The 18994-nt window shown below is 43.8% G+C and overlaps 1 protein-coding gene across 4 annotated transcripts in view; it reads right to left on the bottom strand.

Moving 5' to 3' along the window:
* The window catches only part of LTBP3 (latent transforming growth factor beta binding protein 3), an 872522-nt gene that overhangs the window by 288204 nt on the left and 565324 nt on the right, over positions 1-18994 (bottom strand). For all 4 annotated transcript variants that reach the window (XM_078660467.1, XM_078660465.1, XM_078660464.1 and 1 more), the window contains 2 exons: positions 2423-2710; positions 513-748 (listed from right to left, as the gene is read on the bottom strand). In XM_078660467.1, coding sequence (XP_078516593.1) covers positions 513-748; positions 2423-2690 — 504 coding nt within the window. In that variant the 5' untranslated portion in view covers positions 2691-2710. The remainder of the gene's footprint in view (positions 1-512; positions 749-2422; positions 2711-18994) is intronic.

Raw genomic sequence — 18994 nt, 5'->3', positions numbered from 1 at the left:
TTGTTTGCAAAATTTCGGTGGGCTTTTTCCATGTTTTCCCTCCTTCCCACCTCACCAAGTAAAGGAGCTTTCTTCGCTTTCACAGGTACTAAGAATGCTTTTTATTAATATATTCTTTTGAATTAATTTCATTTTGATTTCACTTTGCATTTTTACTACATTTGGATTACACTGACTGCATCATTGTGTCCCTGCTCTTCCTACAAGAAGATCCACACTATAAAAGGGATGTGCGTGTGTGTATGTGTGCGTGTGTGTGTATATGTGTATGAGTAATGCTTGCACAGATGCAGCTAACTGTTTTGTGTGTGAGATAGGTTTTCGATTCTGCAGCCCATATGTGTGAGAGAAACTTATAATGCTACTACTTGTGTGGCATATATCTTCTTTGCAAGAGTGGAACCTGAACTGCTGCCACTGCTGTACTGGTTTTGTGAGTGTGACTGTGATGTTTTCGCTTTTCTGTATCTGTTCTGTGTGATGGCACATAAAGTAAGGTGAAACAAACTCACAGATTGCTTGGGTAGGGTTTCTTGGAAGCAGCGCCCCAGTGGTTTCTGAGTCTGTGGTCGGCTGACATGCAGGTTTGGGGCGCTTTGTCCAGTCGAACTCTGTGCTGGGTGCTGGATGAGATGTTGAGACCCTTGGCCAGTGGCCTCAGCACTCAAACTATCAATGCGGTGCACACGCACCGAGGCATCAGGAGGGTGGTGAACACGGACATTCAGTAACGGAGGATGGGCCTGCACTAGAGGAGAGAGAAAGGAAAACAGAATCAGAAACACAAACTGAAGGAGACAGTCTCCAGATGAAGTGACAACTTTAGAGTGAGGGAGTCACTCTTCATACTAAGGGCCTTATTACGAGTTTGGCAGTCCAGAGTACCGCCGTATTAGCAGTGGCAGTCTGAGCATGGAGAGCTCGCGGTCCGAACGCCGTATAATGAGTTAGGTGGATTTCCTTTGGGAAGACCACCGTTGGACCACCGGCAGACCGCTGACTTCCGGGTTCACGATCTGGGAAAGGCAGTCACCATAGAGCGGTACGGGGAGCTGCACCGGTGTGCGTATTACGAGTTGCCTGATCCAACTGCCTGCTTCAAGGTGGCGGTGGCAAAGGATTTGGGGTGCATTGTCACCCTTCTTCTTTTTCCAGACAGAGTCCGACGGGGGATCCCTGTCTCCAGATCCCCCATTCACAGCAGGATTCACTGTGTACGATATACAGGTGAGTCTTTTTCATACTATATACCCATTGCCAATGGGTATATGGTATTTGTCCACATATATCATGCATATGTGTGCATCCGACACATATACAGTTATACAGTTGAAATGCACACACAGGCATAGATATATTTGGAAAAATTCATCACCACTGCCGCAAGATCCTCAGCTCCACACCCATGACCCCATGGTCAACTCGTAATACGGCAATCTTTGGACCGCCAGCGCCGTGAGCTGCTGGGGGGAGCAGATGCGATTCTACCGTGGTCAGGCTGCCAAACTCATAATAAGGCCCTTGGTCATTACTCACAAGGATGGCCAAAGGATGCCAGTCAACTAGAAAAACAAAGTGATGGGGGGCATCTTAGCCACAGGTCAGTGATCGTGTCTACATGCCACACTCTTGTTTTTTGTCCACTTTCCCACTCTAGACAGAAGCCAAACATATCCAAAATATGGCTTTATCCTGTTCCAATATAGTATAGTCAATACTGCATTGCCAGACCCTCCAAAGAGAAGAACCCATGCAATCCTCAGCCTGTTTTGGCCTGGTTGGAACTAATCAGTGAGGTGCAGCTTGCGTCCTATTGCACGGTGAGCAGTGGAATCATGATGGGCATACCCTTTCACAAGTAGGACACTGGATTCAAGCTGCACCTCACACACGAAGCCCAACTAGGCCAAAATCATTCTGGGGTTGTTTGCGCTCCCCTTGTAGTGGAGCTGGACCAAATCAATTGGAATACTGTTGGTCTCTCTCAGAAGTAGCATAGTGGACAAAAAACAATGGACTGGAATGCGTCCAAAAGCGATCGCCAGTGGCTGAGATTCCAGTAAGCATTTCACCAATTACTTTTGTCTTTTAATGAAAGAGACAATCAGACACAAACATGATAAATTGAAAAGATCTGAATCAATCTGAAGCATGGTTAATTACTTGGACATATTCCTTTTATTTTGTCCTTTAGCATGCCGTGCCCTATCAACATCGTTTTTGATCTTCTCCTAAGCAATGTACCCAGAGGAACTGCAAGGGGGACATATTGTTTAAGCATTGTGTTCTATTACTTTTTTTTCCCTAAGTGACTGAGTAGCTCCTCAGATTGTGACTACTCTCCAGACTAAGGTAGACACTCTCTAAACTGAGACTACTGATCAGATCGATGGACTATATTACAGATTGAAAGACAACTTACCTTCTGCAGAGTGTTCGCCCTTGCCCAAGGGCACTGTGATGCTGGCTCTAGCGGAGGTCTTGCTGGACATCTGCTCCCCATTGCCTTGGGTATCCGAGATGACTTGGACTGCATAGATGGCATGCTTGCTGGACACAGTCTCGCTGTTGCTGCCCTCGGACTGGAGTGTGTGGTATCCCTGGCGTGAGGCGGGGAACTGGCAGAACCGTCCTGTGAACTCAGGCGGGCACTGACAGTGGTTTCGGGAAGTACACTGCCCACCATTCATGCACGGGAGGGGACAGACCACTGTAAATTGAAATTAGAGAAATAATGAATGCCAATGTAAAATTATCTCCACCAAAATGATTATATGTTTTATTCTTAATATTTCATTATTATATTATAGAGGCAGTATTAAACAGGAAGCATGTAATACATACATACATGAAGCCTACTAGAACATGCTAATGTCAGTTAAGATATACATTACTTCCGCTTACAACCTTGTCCAAAGGGAAATATAGATAAACTGAGTCAAATTTGAACTTGCCTGCAGGCAGAAGGTGGTGCATCACAACAGCAAGAGCAACACTGAGCTTTACTAAATAGAGCCTATAAAGACAGTAATGCATAACCTTAACAAACACGGATGTGGAAGAGGGTTACAGTAGGCATACCCAATATAAATTATAAGTAGGAAAAGAAAAGCGGGGGGGGAGTTATAAGGCGTAGGCGGAAGGGAACCGACATGTGGGTGAGAGACAGTAAGAAAAGGGTGAGAATGACAGCTATGATCGAGGATGGAGCAGAGTAGACCACGAGGTGTCAGTTGACAGCCACAAACCTATCCAGTGTGTGCCAAATTGATTGAGCCGCAACAGGGTTTCCTGTAGAGGTGGGTAAACTCTTATGTGTGCTTGTAATATATGTGACTGATGCCCACCATGTGGGAAATTATGCAATTATTTAATATCTTCCAGTCCAAAATTATGACTTTAATGGCCACTGTCAGTATAAGATCTAGTGGAGCTAAGTATTAGTCAGGTAAGTCTAATAGAAAAGTGGAGGCATAGGGTCCTAACAGTATAAGGATAACGCGAAGTCCACATTGGTATAGCCTTAAGTCGCTTATTGATATCAACCCAGTAAGAGGAAAGTAATTTGCATGAAAGAAGCATATGCACTAAGTACCCAGGGGCTTTATAACGGGGAACATCCTTTACCACGCAACTTTTACAACGCAGTACCTTTACCACGCAGGTATTACAACGCAAGTCGTTACAACGACTTGCGCTGGGGGGCGCTGTAGGATAGGGAATAGTTTAACTTACTATCCAAAACCTTCCCTACTATCCACGGGGACTGGAGTCTGAATAGTAAATTAAACTATTCCACTGTCCAGCACCCCCCAACGCAAGTCGTTGCAACGACTTGCGTTGTAAAACCTGCGTGGTAAAGGCATGCGTGGTAAAAGCATGCGTTATAACGACATACATCCAGAATCAGCAGCAGCTAGAGTCAATCAGCTTCAGTTTGAATAATCTGGATGGAGTCCGATATAATAAGTGTGCTGAAAAAAATCTTGTCAGGGACAATATTGGGAACAATCTATTCTTAAGGAGATTGGTGGAAATATTGAGCCAAGCAGAGTACGGTAAGGGGTTCTTAAATTTCGGAAGTGTTTGGACTAATATTTCTAAATGGGCGGCATTGGGGTGGACTGTGTGTTATGAATCAGTTTGTAAATTTTAGACGCCAAGTGGCCACCTATACCGGCGTGCTAAATAAATTGGAACAGAGTTAGGGGTTGGAGAGAGCCCATTTGGAGAGTTTAGATTTGATTGTCAGACAATCATGGAAATCCATGTTGGTAAGGGAGTATTTCTCCCGTAAAAAAGCAAAAGTAAAGGGACGACTTTTAGCAAAAAGATCGGACACCAAGTTGATGCCTTTTGCTGCCCATATAGGACCAATCATAGTAGCATTTGCCGAAGCAGTTTTTGTTTTGTTCCTGTCACATGGCCCATGGGGACATTGTCGTCCTCTCTAAGTTAACATGAGCATGTTGCAGATTGTCCACTGCTTTGGGCACGTTACTACACAAGTTTCTTTTGCAAATGTCTCTATTGGCGTTTTCGCATGAGAACCCATTGCTGTGTTCACACTCTGCAGGTTCCTGGGATTTAGTCTGAACATGGTGAGCAAGGTCGATCAACAATGACCCTTGTTATTCTGTTCTGGTCAGGCCCTAGCACCTAGACAAAACATACCGATGCAGCTGTTGTTTGGGAACACATACTTTGGTCTTATTTGAATACACTAATTGGTAGCACACACTTGGAGAGAGACCTTTCCAGGGAGAAGAGCAAGACAGCATCTATGATGTAGATCTACATCTACAGACTGAGGTATGGGGTCTGCACATAACGCCCAGATATCTTCTAACATATAATCATCCTGCATCTATACAAGGGGAGGGAGCTTAGGCTACACTGTCTTTTTATAATGACAGCTTCTTTCTTGATTTGTAGACTAATTGCTATGCTTACCATATTGTGGACATGCACAAAAGTGCGAACGAAAGGGTGTTTCTTGCAACCGCGATTCTTGAGAGAGTTGGGAGTGTTGTGGTCTGGGGTGTCTAATCACTTGTTTCTCTGTGAGTGAGTAGGAGAGCACGTGAGACACTATAGCTAGTCGGTCCAAAGCTCATATGTACTAAGGTGGTAGGATGACTCCGTCCCTATGTACTAAGGTCCCATAATCCTACACGTGGGTCTGTGTTTGCACAGAATCTCTGCAACATGGCGCTGTCAACGTTTGGTCTGGTACTTATTCACAAGACCCCTGAGTAGCGCTTGTGCTTGTCCATGATACCGTCTGACCGTTTCTCGGAGACACCCATGGTGAGGGGGCTTTGCTTCCTGCATTTGTAGGGTACACCTATTTCTGTAGGTTATTCAAGCTTAAATGTTTTTCGCCCCATTTGCGCTACCATTATATTAGCTCTTTAAACTTTTACATGGCACAACCAGTGCTATTCCGGCACATAGCTGGACGGCACTCACGCCTTACTTGATGACTCAACACGGAGCCCACAATGCCAGGGAAACCTTTATTTCCATGGTTGAGGCAGATCCAGCATACCGCTTCAAAGTATTTTATTCTTGGGTTACCTTTCCTGCAGTAGATGTTAATCATACTTTGTTTAACACTTACACTGCCGCTGCTCGTCCAGCACCTTATCGTCCTTATGCATTCATTGAAGTTCCGTTGACATCCTGGGAGCATACCATTTGGTTTAATGGCGCCCTTCCTCAACCGATCTCTTTTATTCGAATGGGCCCCTTGTCTATCGATGGAGCTAGCCTGTTTTGGCTGGTTTTACACCACTTCCCAATTATCTCAATGTTACTTTCATGGAGCTACGTCTACTATATACACAATTAGTTCATCTTCACAGACGAGTCATACAGTTTATGTCTCATACACTTCAAGCAGTTCCGGCTGGAGCTGCTCCTCTGGCACCAGGTCAGGGCGGAACTTGATGAACTTGGTAATGGGAAAACGTTCTCACAATTGTGAGGACTTACCATTTGGAGCACCATAGATCTGGAGAGATTAGAGGCTTGGTGGCTATCTAGCAGATGCAGCATGGATCATGTTGAGGAAAATTCAACTAGATTGGGGCAAAGTTATTTTAGGCAATGTAACTGTCGCAGGTAGTGAATAGGGTGAAATGGGATGTAGTTCGATCGTATGCTATGGAACTAATGTAGAGGGCTTAGTGTCTGGCCAATGGGAACTGTGTGCAGCAAGCAGTGCAGTCTGCATATATTACCAGTTAGTTAAGCCACACACCCCTTTTACACACGGTAGCCTTCGTTTTTTAAGACCTAATCTGGACTTCTTTTTCGACCAAAGAAATTCAAAAACCAATTCATTAACTGTGGTAAAGAAGGAATGAGAGAGACATACTGGGAGCATTTCAGATAGAAAGTTCACTATCGGTGTAATCATCTTTTTCAAAGCCTCCACTCTTGCACACCACAAAAAATATTTGGGGGACCATGAGGTCAGTAGGTCTTTGGTCTTATTTATTGTTATTTGTTCATAATGGAGCATTTAGTCTGATAAATTGTTTGAAAACCAGATGCCTAGATATTTAATCATTTTTGGTTGTCATCGGAGACCAGAGTGATTGATGCAGGAGGGCTGGCAGTGAACATTGAGGGGCAAGATTTCCATCTTCTCCCTCTTCAGAGAGTAGCCAGAATATACCGAGAAGGACTGGATTATAGAGATAGTAGCTGGGATCCCTACATCTGGATTTTTTAAGGAAAATATGTATATTCTCTGCATAGGCAGCAGCAGTTATGAAAGTAAGTGAACCAAAATTAACACTTTCAATGTCTGAACTATTATTAATCATGATCAGTAGTGTGTTTATTGATGATATAAATAGAAGGAGGGAGCGTGAGAGAGGCCAACCGTGTTCAATACCTTGGTGCAGAGAAAATTGCAGAGAAAGCTTGATTTTTTAGAGAACAACCTTTAAATTAAATGTTGCTTTATTTTTTGTTTGCTGTGGTTGTTGAAATTCCTATACTCAGAAGATAGTAAGGATGAAATGAAGTGCCTTAGTATGACTTTGGCAGTGTGGGAGCGGGCCCGCCACAATGCCGCCATGGTTCCACACCGCCAAAGCCAAAACAGACCGCCCGCCAGATTACGGCTTTTTAATATGTTGGCAGGCAGTTCTTTGGCGTTACCACAGCAGTGCCTTTCAAATAGGCACCACAATGGGAACATCAAAGCATGTTCCTGCATGGACCGAAATGCACAATGTGGGGCATTTCATTCCGTGCAGGAACATGGGGGTGCGTGCAGACATGGGGTCACACCATGTGCCGCCTTGCATCCAACCTATGGTGCAGAGGCACAAAGGGGCCCTGTAGACTCATAATCAGGATCTAAATATTTTGTCACTTTAGCAACAAATGTATGGGTTAAAGGAGTAAAAAGGCTCAGTTGTTATCATATAACTTTAAAAAAGCATCTTGGGGTCTAAGAAAGCATGCGCTCTTGCTGTCCCAAATGCAATTATCACAGTGAGCAAAGTTTGGACAACAGATGCCTGTGCTGAGCACACTAGCAAGGCAAGTGAAGCGAAAAGAGTGCTTAGAAGCCCCTCGGTCTACAGTTACAGTGTGCAAGGACATCATGGCAATGCCAGAAAATACTCTCACCTGCAGCTGGTTCTTCTCCCACACATTTAGAGTAAAAACAACTGCTCTAGATATGAGGCAACACTCAGCTTAGCCCTCACTTGCAAATCGAGAAAACATAAGAGAGGTCTGTGAATCACAACAGCTTGTGATGCCAGCGGGTATGAATCATCTTAAACTACTACTTTAGAGAGTGAAAATAGTACTATAATTATGTATGATTTGCTTGTGGCAGGGCTTTCCTTGGCGACAGGGTATATATATATATATATATTGGAGAGTGAAGAAAGTCCCTGAGATGACGAGGGAGACAATTTAGGATATAATATAAATAGAAAATCAGGGAAAGGGAGTGAAGTGTCCAAAGAGAGACAGTTGACATAAACAGAATTGAAAGAGGACAGGAATTGCAGAAAAAAGAAAAACATTATAGGGTAGAGAGATGAAGTAGAGGGCTGTCAAAGTTCACACAGAGGGCCTGTTTTTCACCAGTGAATGTGTAACACAAAAAGACAGTGACATCAGATCCAGGTCCATCTAATGGATTCACCGTGCAATCTGTTGTGTCTGATTCTGAGAATCACTGTGTTTTGAGGCCTTCTTCATGGTACTGAGAATGCCACTAAGCTACTTTTGCTAGCCGCTCAAAGCAAGGTCCTTTCTTCAAGCTTTTCAACTTTCTAAGCTCTACACGTTGCTGGTTTCCCATCAAGGTGATCTCATTGTGACTTCTTCAAATATATTTTACAGAGGAGCTCTAACTTTTTGGTCGGGTGCCACCAATATTCTTCCCCGCATTTTGGGTTGTATTTATTTTCTGGTATACCGTGCCTGGACCAAAGGTATATATGGTAAAGAGGGGGGTTCTCTGCAGTAGAGGCTGAGAACTACCTCGAAGCATTTTGCTTCATAGGGTAGGGCTGAGGCACTAGGAGAGGTGATCTGTTGTGAGAAGGTATCCAGCACTTGGTAAGTATAGCAAAGAGAATGGGGTGCCTTCTGAGAGAAAAAGCACTTTCAAAAGGGTCCTGCAATGGTTTTTATCTTGGATTTTCAGTATCAATCAGCACGGTGCAACAGGCAGCAATTAGGGTAGTAAGAGGTCCTTCGAGAGAAGGGGTTCTCTCAGACATTCAGCATTTGAGTAACCGGCTTCTGAAAGGGTTTTCTTTATGCCGTCCATGCCGGCTCCTTCTTTTGCCATGACTTTAGTTCTTAAGACTCTGTAATTTCGACCTTTTGAACCCTTGAAAGAGGTTTTTTGAAGATTTTGTCCTTAAAGGTTTTTTATTTTGGCCGTATTATCACTGGCTAAAAGTTAATACAAGAGATCTGGTTAAAAGTTAGGTTCCTTGGAATCCTCTGCATGTGCTATCGGAATGCAACCTGAGATTCGAGATTTTAAAATTGCTCCCAAAGATGAAAAAGCAGATAGGAGCTGCCCCTATGCAGATGATATTCTTCTTTATTTGACAGAACCCATTATAATCATATTCGTCCTTTTCCATATCATAGAGTACTATGGGAGACACTCTGGATATAAGATCATTTGGAATAAGTCTCCATTGTACTGCCCTGGACAGCTTTCAATATCTAGGCATTTTTGTAACTCTACATAGGGAGGTGTGTCGACACCACAACCTTGGAAAAGTAATTTCTAAATTTAAGGACGATGCAGAGAGTTGGAAAGATCTTCCCCTCTCTTTACTTGGGTGGGCAGCTGTTTTTAAAACGATTGCTCTACCTCAGCTTTTGTATGCCCTTCAAAATACCTATCATCCACTCCCTGGGAGAGTGTCCGCTGACCTTATGGGAGACTTGCAGTCATTCTTATGGCTTGGAGGACACCCTAGAATAGCGTTAAAGACAATACAATGCAAACCCTATAACGGAAGGATAGTGTTGCCAGACATAGAGGCTTATTACTGGAATGCACATTTGATTCCTATCAATGAATGGACACACATAGCACAAGACCATCCCACATATAGGCTGGAAAGGGAGACACTGGAAATCCACACCCGCCTACACTACCTCAACGGCGTCAAAGGAATTTCTAGACTGCTTCCCGTGATGCAAGTCAACCTGGAAGTGTGGAAAGGGCAACAAGATTCATGGGTTGGACACATAGGGTTACCAAAGAAACCCCATTACAGAAGGGGAGATGATTCAAAGAACTGAGTAAAGTGCAAGGGTTTGGGGCCTGGGATCTGATGGGAATCGCAACTATAGGTGTTATGTTATGTTAAAAATAATTTATAAAGCGCACGTTCATCCAGCGGTTTCTTGGCGCAAAGCGGAGTCAATCAATTACCGTGACAATACATAAACTGTCAAATATAAGCCTGAACAAATAACTAAGTTTTAAGAGACTTTCTAAACTGGGTGTATGAAGTGGACAGTCGCCATTTAGGAGAAAGAGAATTACAAAATTGTGGTGCCAGAAATGAAAATCTTAAACCTCCTTTGTTTTTTTGCGTTTGTATGGACAAGGAGTCAGCAGATTCATATTTGCTGACCGTAAGTCACGGGACGGAACATAGCGCCGTACTTTAGATGAAATGAAAGCCGGGCCACGGGCAGGGAGGGCTTTATAAATTATGCAGCCGAGTTTAAAAAGGCAGCCTTGGGTGACTGGAAGCCAATGTAGCTTTTTCAACAGAGGTTTTATATGATGAGATTTCGGTTGGCCACAGACAAGCCTGGCAGCTTGGTTCTGCACTAATTGAAGCTGCCATAGTTGTTAAGCTGGAATGCTGATATATAAAGAGTTAGCATAATCAATACATGACATAACCAGAGCAAGTATAACTAAAATCCTAGCCTCTGTGTTTAAATAACTGCTTATTTTGCGGATTCTCCAGAGATTAAAAAAACAAGCGGAGACCACAGTGCTTATCTGTCCCTTCATCGTTAGGTCATTGCTAATCACAACTCCCAAACTCTTGACCGAGCTGACAGGAGATGGAGGGCAGCCCAGTGACTGCGGCCAGAAGTTGGAATTCAAGGGATTCGCTGGGCCACCAGTGAGAATCAGCTCGGTTTTATCGGGGTTTAGCTTCAGATGGTTCGCATTCATCCAGTTGCTAATAAATAGCATGGTAGACTGGAAGCTTTCCCTAGATAAAGGGGAGGCGCCAACGTTGAACACCAATTGGAGGTCGTCAGCATAATTGAATATAACCACCTCTCTTTTTTGAAGAGCCAAAATTAAAGGAAAAATTTACAAATTAAAAAGGAGGGGAGAGAGCGATGAGCCCTGAGGGACCCCGCATGTCAACTTCCTTTTCTCCGCGAGAAAGCCAGCTAGACGAACTGCTTGAAAACGATCACCGAGGAAAGAGGATACCTATTTCAGTGGAAGGGCCCGGATCCCCATAATCTCGACACTGTCGACCAGCAGACGGTGGTCGACGATGTCGAAGGCCGCCGAAAGGTCCAGAAGTACCAGAGCTTGCATAGAGCTGTGGTCGGCCCCCCTGCGTAATTCATCCAGGACTGCTAAAATAACAGACTCCGTGGAGTGTTCAGGTCTAAAACCAGCCTGGTGAGAATCTCAATAATGTGACTGCTCGACAAAGATACTAAGGCAGTTGGCCACATGGGCTTCCAAGATTTTCCCCAAGAAGGGCAACAATGAAATTGGGCAAAAGTTGCTGGGTATTGACGGGTCAGCACCCGGTTTCTTTCAAATAGGTACAACTTCTGCACTCTTGAACAGATTAGGGACGATGTCCTTGAGGAGGAAATTATTAAGGAGTGACATTGGGGGCACCGGACATTGAAGAAAGACTTTCTGAAGAATCTGAGGGGGCAACTGTCTGTAGGGGAGCCAGAGGACAGCTTCTTAAGTAAGGAAACAAAAACCTCTTGGGTAATGAGAGGAAATTAATCCAGATGGCAGGAGTTGGAATATGAGCCATGAGGATCTGAAGGTGCAGAGGACTGAGGGATACTGGATTTAATCTTTGCAATTTTTTCAGAAAAATAAGTATTAAGGGAGTCACATATGAATTGAGACTGAGTAGGCTTTACAATAACATGATCAGCCTTGACAAGTTCATCTACGATCGTAAAGATGTCCTTGGCCTTATTAGTAGACTTCAGGACTTTAGAGGAAAAATATTCAGATTTAGTCCTAAGAATGTCGCTTTTGTAATCTTTGAGTGCTGTCATAAAGATGATCTTTTTATGAGGGCAATAGTCCTGTCGCCATTTCCGTTCAGTTTGCCGCAAAGCCAATTTAGTTGCTTTCAGATTGTCAGAAAACCATCGCTGTGCATCAAGGGGTCTCTTGTTCTTGATAGTCTTCAAATGGGCAATGATATCTCGGGCAGATTCCAGCCAAGCATTAATATTCTCTGCCTGGGTGTGAGGGGATAACTTGAAATCTGAAGGTTTAGATGCTACTAATAAGGTGATAAATTCTTTTGTATCAACTTGACTCCAGTTCCTGGCCATGAAAGGGCCTAAGGAGGAGACTTTGGGGATAGAAATACTTGGGAGGGAGAAGGTAATAAAATGGTGGTCTGACCATGAACAGGGAGAAATTTGCAGGTCAGCTATCTCTAGATTAGCAGACCACACCTGGTCTAGGATGTGTCCCTTAATATGGGTGGGGCCTTTGATGTGCTGGACATAGTTCATACCTGTCATTAGATCAGTATATTCAGCTGAGTGATGGCATTCCCGCGCATTGTTAGGCCAGTAATTAAAATCGCCAACAATCAATACTTTGGCATGGTTTATGGCCAGTTCAGCAATCGTCCCACTCAGCGACTGCAGAAAAGTGGGCATAGAGACAGGGGTCCTGTAAAATACGGCACAGACCAAAGAAAAATGATCAGCGTCGAGTTTAAACAGAAGGTAGTCCACCAGTGGGATTGAAGTTGTAACAAGGGAAGTAAATGTATGCTTCTGTAAAATGACTGCTGCCCCCCCCCCCCCTCCGGTTGTATTAACTGGCCTATTAGACTGGAGGATGTTGTAATTGTCCGGGATAGCTGCCAGAATGTCAGGGCTAGACTCATCCATCAACCAGGTTTCAGATAAAAAAAGTATATCTGGCTTGTTGCTTGATGTTTTACCATCAAACGGGTATTTAAATAGCAGATAGACAAAGTCTCCTGTCTCAAGCGAGCCGGGCTAGATGGGGGTTTTAGGGCTGCACTGTGCTTACAAAGGGGCTCCTGAGTAGATGGTTTGATGAAGTAAGTGTAAACTGCCTCCTTCAAACCCAGGATCCCCAAACGCCTAATATTATGCCTGTATTCCTTGCACGCAAGTGAAGTGATCAACACCACCTTCTCCAAGCAGGATTCGGTGGGATTCTACCCCACAAGAAAATGTTATAAAAATTGAGTCGAATGGTGCATTTAACACACAATTTTCACTCAAATTGGCTCAGAAGCCACTGGTCTGCCAAGCCAACGTAGCCTGATGATACCCCGGAGTTGACCCAATCTGTTTTTTTCAAAATGTGCAGTGGGTGGCATCCATATGTCAATAATTACCTCTTGCTGTCGGGGTCAAGGTTCCAATTACCCTTAATTCAGCAGACGAGTAATGTAAAAAATGGACATAGTCCGTGGCCTCTGGCCACGACCGGCCGCGGACGGGCACAGATGGGCGCAGACGGGCTTGCCTTTGGCGCGCCAGCGGTGCACCTGCTGCGCACGTCCGCTGCGCGCTCGCCTTTCCATATGTGCTTTATGCTCCCCCCACCCGGAAGTGCATCAAATTCCCCAGCTGGGCCGCCAACCACGACGGCGGCCGTCCCAGTGAGAAACCCCGAGTGGTTGAAGGTTTGATACACCCTCTCCGCTCAAACGGCAAGCCGCGGCGAACCAGAGGGTGTAACAAAAGTAAGTGCACCTCAATATTTTTAAAAAACCCTCACAAGCCACAAACAGAGTACTGTACAAAGATATATTAAAATCAAGCAGCAGTTTAAAAGTTAAGTAATCAGCAGCGTTACCGATGTAAGCCTCCGCTGCGCGCCTGCCTTTCCATGTGTGCTTTATGCTCCCCCCACTCGGAAGTGCGTCAAATTCCCCAGCTGGGCCGCCAACCACTGCCAACCACGACGGCGGCCATCCCAGCGAGAAACCCCGAGTGGTTGAAGGTTTGATACACCCTTTCCAGTCAAACGGCAAACCGCGGTGGACAGGAGGGTGTAACAAAAATAAGTGCACCTCAAAATTTTTCAAAAACCCTCACAAGCCACAAACCAGGTACTGTACTAAGATATATTAAAATAAAGCAGCAGTTTAAAAGTTAAGTAATCTGCAGCATTACCGATGTAAGCCTCTGCTTAAGGTGACGTAGTTGATAAAGGTGAATTTAACTCCCCATTGACTTTTTGTACTGAATAGGGGCTCCACAAGTCTCAGTTCATCAAATATGCGCACCAGCGCAATGTATGGCTAACTGAAGGCATTGGGTGTGCAGAGCTGCCAGAGCAGGCACTACTAGAGGAGAGGCTACTACAGGAGGAACTTATGAACAAAGCAGTTTTTCTCACATATAAAACACTATATAATAACATGCCAGATAGTCTTGGGGAAACTGCGGGAGAGATGGGCAAGGGATTTGGGATTTTGGGAGATGAGGATTAAGAAGAGGCCCTAATGCACCCCTGAGAGGTAGCTATTAAAGCCAGGTTGCGCCTCATTCAATACAAAATATTGCATAGAATATATTACGACAGAGATACACATGATGGGAAGGGTAGACTCCACACTGCCTTAAATGCCGGTATGTCAGGGGGAATTTCTTGCATACATTAATGGGGTTGCCCCACTATCCAAGTTTATTAGGGGGCAATCACTGAAGAATTGGGTGGGATCATGGAGGTGTCTCTACGGGCCAACCCTAAGTTTCTTCTCTTGGGTATTCCAAAGTATGTTGACATTACTAGATCTGAGCTTCTCTTCGGCTCCTTGGGTCTGGTTGAGGTCAAGCGTGATGTGGCCAGATGATGGGGTGCAGCTGAGGTTCCTACAATTCAGGAGATGAGGAGGGGGGTGGATCTTTATATGGCCTCTTAGAGAGTCACATTTAGGAGCAGGGGTTGCACCCAGAAATTTCAAAAGGTGTAGGGTCCCTGGATGCGCTATTATGGTTTGGACTTACTGGATGATTCCTAAGAGCCATTGACATCTGTAAATGCTTATACAGCCACCTCCCCACAACGAGGTGGTAATCTGAGCTGAATCTGCTACATTGTTACTGTATTTCTGTTGGTGTGCAGTAGTGGAAACCTCTGCGTTTTTCAATTGTTCTACTGATTTTACGTGGACTTATTGTTGCAGCTGTAGTACTGTCCTTAGTGTATACACCTTATGCGACTGCTGTTATTGTTATGATGACTATACGTTTACTTTATCTATCAAAACAAATAAAAAGATTTTTTTTTAAAGTTTGGTTCCTTGTCTATTAGAGCTCCATATCTGCGCATATTTCCTGAAAGGTTGTTACATTTAAGATTGGAGCTTTGTCCTCAGATATCGTGTTCTACCCACCAGGACCCAGAGATTATTCTTCCTTTTTTCCTGTTCCATCCTTGGCTGAGGAAGAGTCGTAGCATCTCTTCCACATAAACCGTCAAGAGCAAACTTGCTGATTTAGATGACAACAGACTAAACAAGAATCTTTTTGTCAGTTTTGCCAGGGTCAAACAAGACTTTAAATCTTCTACTTTTTTGAGCCGATGGATTAAATCAATATTCACTCTTGTTTATGGCTATCAGAGTGCCATGTGTTACCAGAATCTATTGAAAGGGTGCAACCAGTGGAATGGTTCCCACTTGGGCCAAAGCAGAATCTACCTTTCAAGCTATCTGTCAAGCAGCTATGTAGGCAGCTCCTTCAACAAATCAAAACTCACTACTGTTTAGATTTGATGAATCAGATGTCTATGAATTTTGGATCTATAATTGTGAAGGCTATTCTTTTCAAATAATTTCTCCTGTAATGCCATAGATTTCCATAAAAAAACAGATGTGGTGCGTTACACTGGCGTCTTGCGTTCTATTGTTGGATATCAAGTTGCGATTTTTTGGCTTTGGTATATCCTCATTGACTAAGGACTAAGATGCGGTAGGCTTGAGGAGGTAATGTGCCGAGGGTAGGCACATAACACAAAAAAAGTCACTGAAGGCTTTCTCTCTGTCTCTCTCAACTTGCCTTTCTCTACCCCTCTCGGTATACACATAACCTGAGAGACACAGTAGACACACTTTCTCTCTCCCTCACGATCATCCTTTCATGTCTCTTCCTTGTCTCTCATTATACAAATAGCCTTGTGGTTAAAAAGGGCTACAACATACCCTGTCTCTTAGTTTGAAAATAAATTGAGGGTCACAATATACTTTCATTCTCTCTCTCCCATCTCTGTGCATACCAATAGCTGCTGAGGAGCAACATATAGTTTTTCTCTCTTTACCTTCCCACGTCTCTAGATATGCACAAAAACCAGCGCAGCTGATGATCTTTCAGAGTGATGTGGACTAATATTATGCCTGTATTCCTTGCACGCAAGTGAAGTGGTCAACACCACCTTCTCCAAGCAGGATTCGGTGGGATTCTACCCCATAAGAAAATGTTATAAAAATTGAGTTGAATGGTGCATTTAACATACAGTTTTCACTCAAATTGGCTCAGAAGCCACTGGTATGCCAAGCCAACGTAGCCTGATGATACCCCAGAGTTGAACCAATCTGTTATTTTCAAAATGTGCAGTGGGTGGCATCCATATGTCAATAATTATCTCCACTGTGCCAAGGCCATCATATGGCATGGGTGCCCACATATGGCAAGATTTGCATGCAATATGCCAATGCAGAACTTCACTTTTATTGCTATTGTATACCAATGGTGGCCCATGTATCAAAAATTACCTACAAGATATCAGGGCAACCATTTCATCTTGGCTTCCATCCCACAGCCACATATGCCATGATCATCCTCCCTTCTGCCATGGGTGCCTCGTATGCCAAGAATTATCTTCAATATGCCAGTTCCAGCATATTACCATAGTTATCCAAAATGTCATGAATTACCTTTAATACGAAATCTGCAGCATTTTTTCAAAGGTGCCCTTTATCGCAGGAAAAAAGACATCTATGCCCACATGCATCAAGGTAATTTGCATTCGCAAACGGTGCGAATCGCAAAATTCTGCAGTTTACGAATGCAATTTCCTTTTTTGGGAAGCATTATTTTTTTTCATTTTTTCGCAATGTAAGGAATCGCAATTATGTTGCGATTTCTTAAATTGCGATTGCATTTAAGAAATCGCAATTTGTAATTTCTTAAATGCAATGCATTAACATTTTTTTTGCGAATTTGCAAATAGGAAGAGGTAAATTACCATGAAGTTGAACTTCATGGTAATTTGTGAAAACTTTCAAAAATGCACAAAAGTGCATTTTTGAAAGTTTCATTTTACACACACACATGCCCTTGGGGCATGTGTGTGTGAACATTTTTCTTAAAGTTTAATTTCAGGGGTGCAGGAGGGGGTCTTTTGGACCCCCCTGCACCCATGAAATAGCATTCTTATTTTGCGATTCCTTAATTGCGAATCGCAAAATGAGAATGGCTTCCCATTCATTCCTATGGGACTCTAGGCCCATAGGAATCAATGGGAAGGGATTCCTTGATTGCGATTCACATATTGCGAATCGCAATTAAGGAAAAGTAAGAAATCGCAAAAAAAATGTGTTTTCTTAATGCATAGCATTTTGCGATTTCTTAATTGCGATTCCTTAATTTTCGCAATTAAGAAATCGCAAAATGTAACAATGATGCATGTGGCCGCTAGTGTGCCAGCGCCAACATTTTGGCACAAGTACCCCATTTCCCAAGAATCACTTCCAATGTGCCAGGTCCAGCAGTTTCCTGTGCGTACTCCATAGGTCAAAAATTACCTCCAAAATACAGGCTCCAGCATTTTGCTGAGGGTACCCCATACAGAAAGGATTACCTCCAGAATGCAAGCACCAGTGGCAGACTGACAAGCAACACACGCACACTCTCATTTATGCTCACTTTATCACTTATGCTCATTCTTACTACCCCGTGTTCGTTCATTCTCACTCTGTCCCACTCTCACTCACTGACTCACTCATTTTCACTTATTCTCACTTGGTCTGGCTCACTCATTCTCACTGAAACACCTTTACTCATCCGCTCTCATTTTCACACACAGGCACAGTCAGACACCACAGACACGCAGACAGACAAGCACACATGTAACCGATTTTTATTCACTTGCTGGCTTCAGCTGCATGGGCCAGCCCACTTCAATTCCTCAGTTGGTGGCACACATGGACCACTTCCCACCTCAGGTTCAAAAGCAGGAAACTGTAAGCTGACATCTGCACAGTGAATGTAATATTTTTTGCACAGACTTAAGTTTTTACTTTACTGCATTTTCATCTCAGCCTGTCCCATTTTGTCACAGGGTGAGGTGGGGTCAATGAGGCTCCTGTGATGAGATGTGAGTGTCAGGGTGACAGCCTGCAATCTACAGGGTTTATGCGTAAACCATCGGGGGCTATCTCCATGGGTGGCGTTGCAGAGCACCACTAAGGCGGGAACTGAGGCGTGTCAAACCCTGAGGCCAAGATTGGGACTTCACCAGTCCTAGATAATCTCTCAGGGCTGGTGCCTCTATGCACCTAAACCAGATTCACTGCCTGCCTGATACTGCTCCCTGGACCTCGCAGCAAGGATCGATTTTTTTTCATGCGTGATTAGTGGGCAATTATTACCTGATAGTTTCTTACCCCTCGATTTTAACATAATTTTAGGGTGACACCACCACAAAACAACGGACACACACACACCAACTATTGCTTGGAGAGTACAAAACGTCAGAGTCAGTAGTCACGCTATGCACAGACACAAACAGAGCCAAGCTATTCCTCGGTGTGTACTTAACCTCTCAGTCACGCTCTGCACAGCACAGGCATTCAGAGGGAGCATGCCTTCTGGGCTCTGGGAGTTTAAAGGCTGGGCCCGGGAGGTCCGCGTGGATTAGTGGACCTGCCAGTTCTCATCAGTTTTAGAGTAATCCAGTGTTTTTCTGAAGGTTTCCGTGTAGCCTATTTTTATCAGACACGCTCTATGTGTATTAAATATATTTCTTCAAAATGCTAGAATTATTTACATTTCCGCCCTTTAAAAAATTGCAATCATTTTAATGCACAACAATGGAAAACAAGAAATCTCGACTTCCAGATAGGAATTCTGAAACGTTTGTAAGTATGTGAATGTAAGTCAAATCTCATGATCACGTGACCGCCTGCTTTTAAAAGCAAAATTGAAATGTGAATGTATACAACATGTAAACACT

The sequence above is a fragment of the Lissotriton helveticus genome, chromosome 9, assembly GCF_964261635.1.
Source record: "Lissotriton helveticus chromosome 9, aLisHel1.1, whole genome shotgun sequence".
Taxonomy (NCBI): domain Eukaryota; kingdom Metazoa; phylum Chordata; class Amphibia; order Caudata; family Salamandridae; genus Lissotriton; species Lissotriton helveticus.
This window is presented reverse-complemented; position numbering and strand designations above follow the sequence as displayed.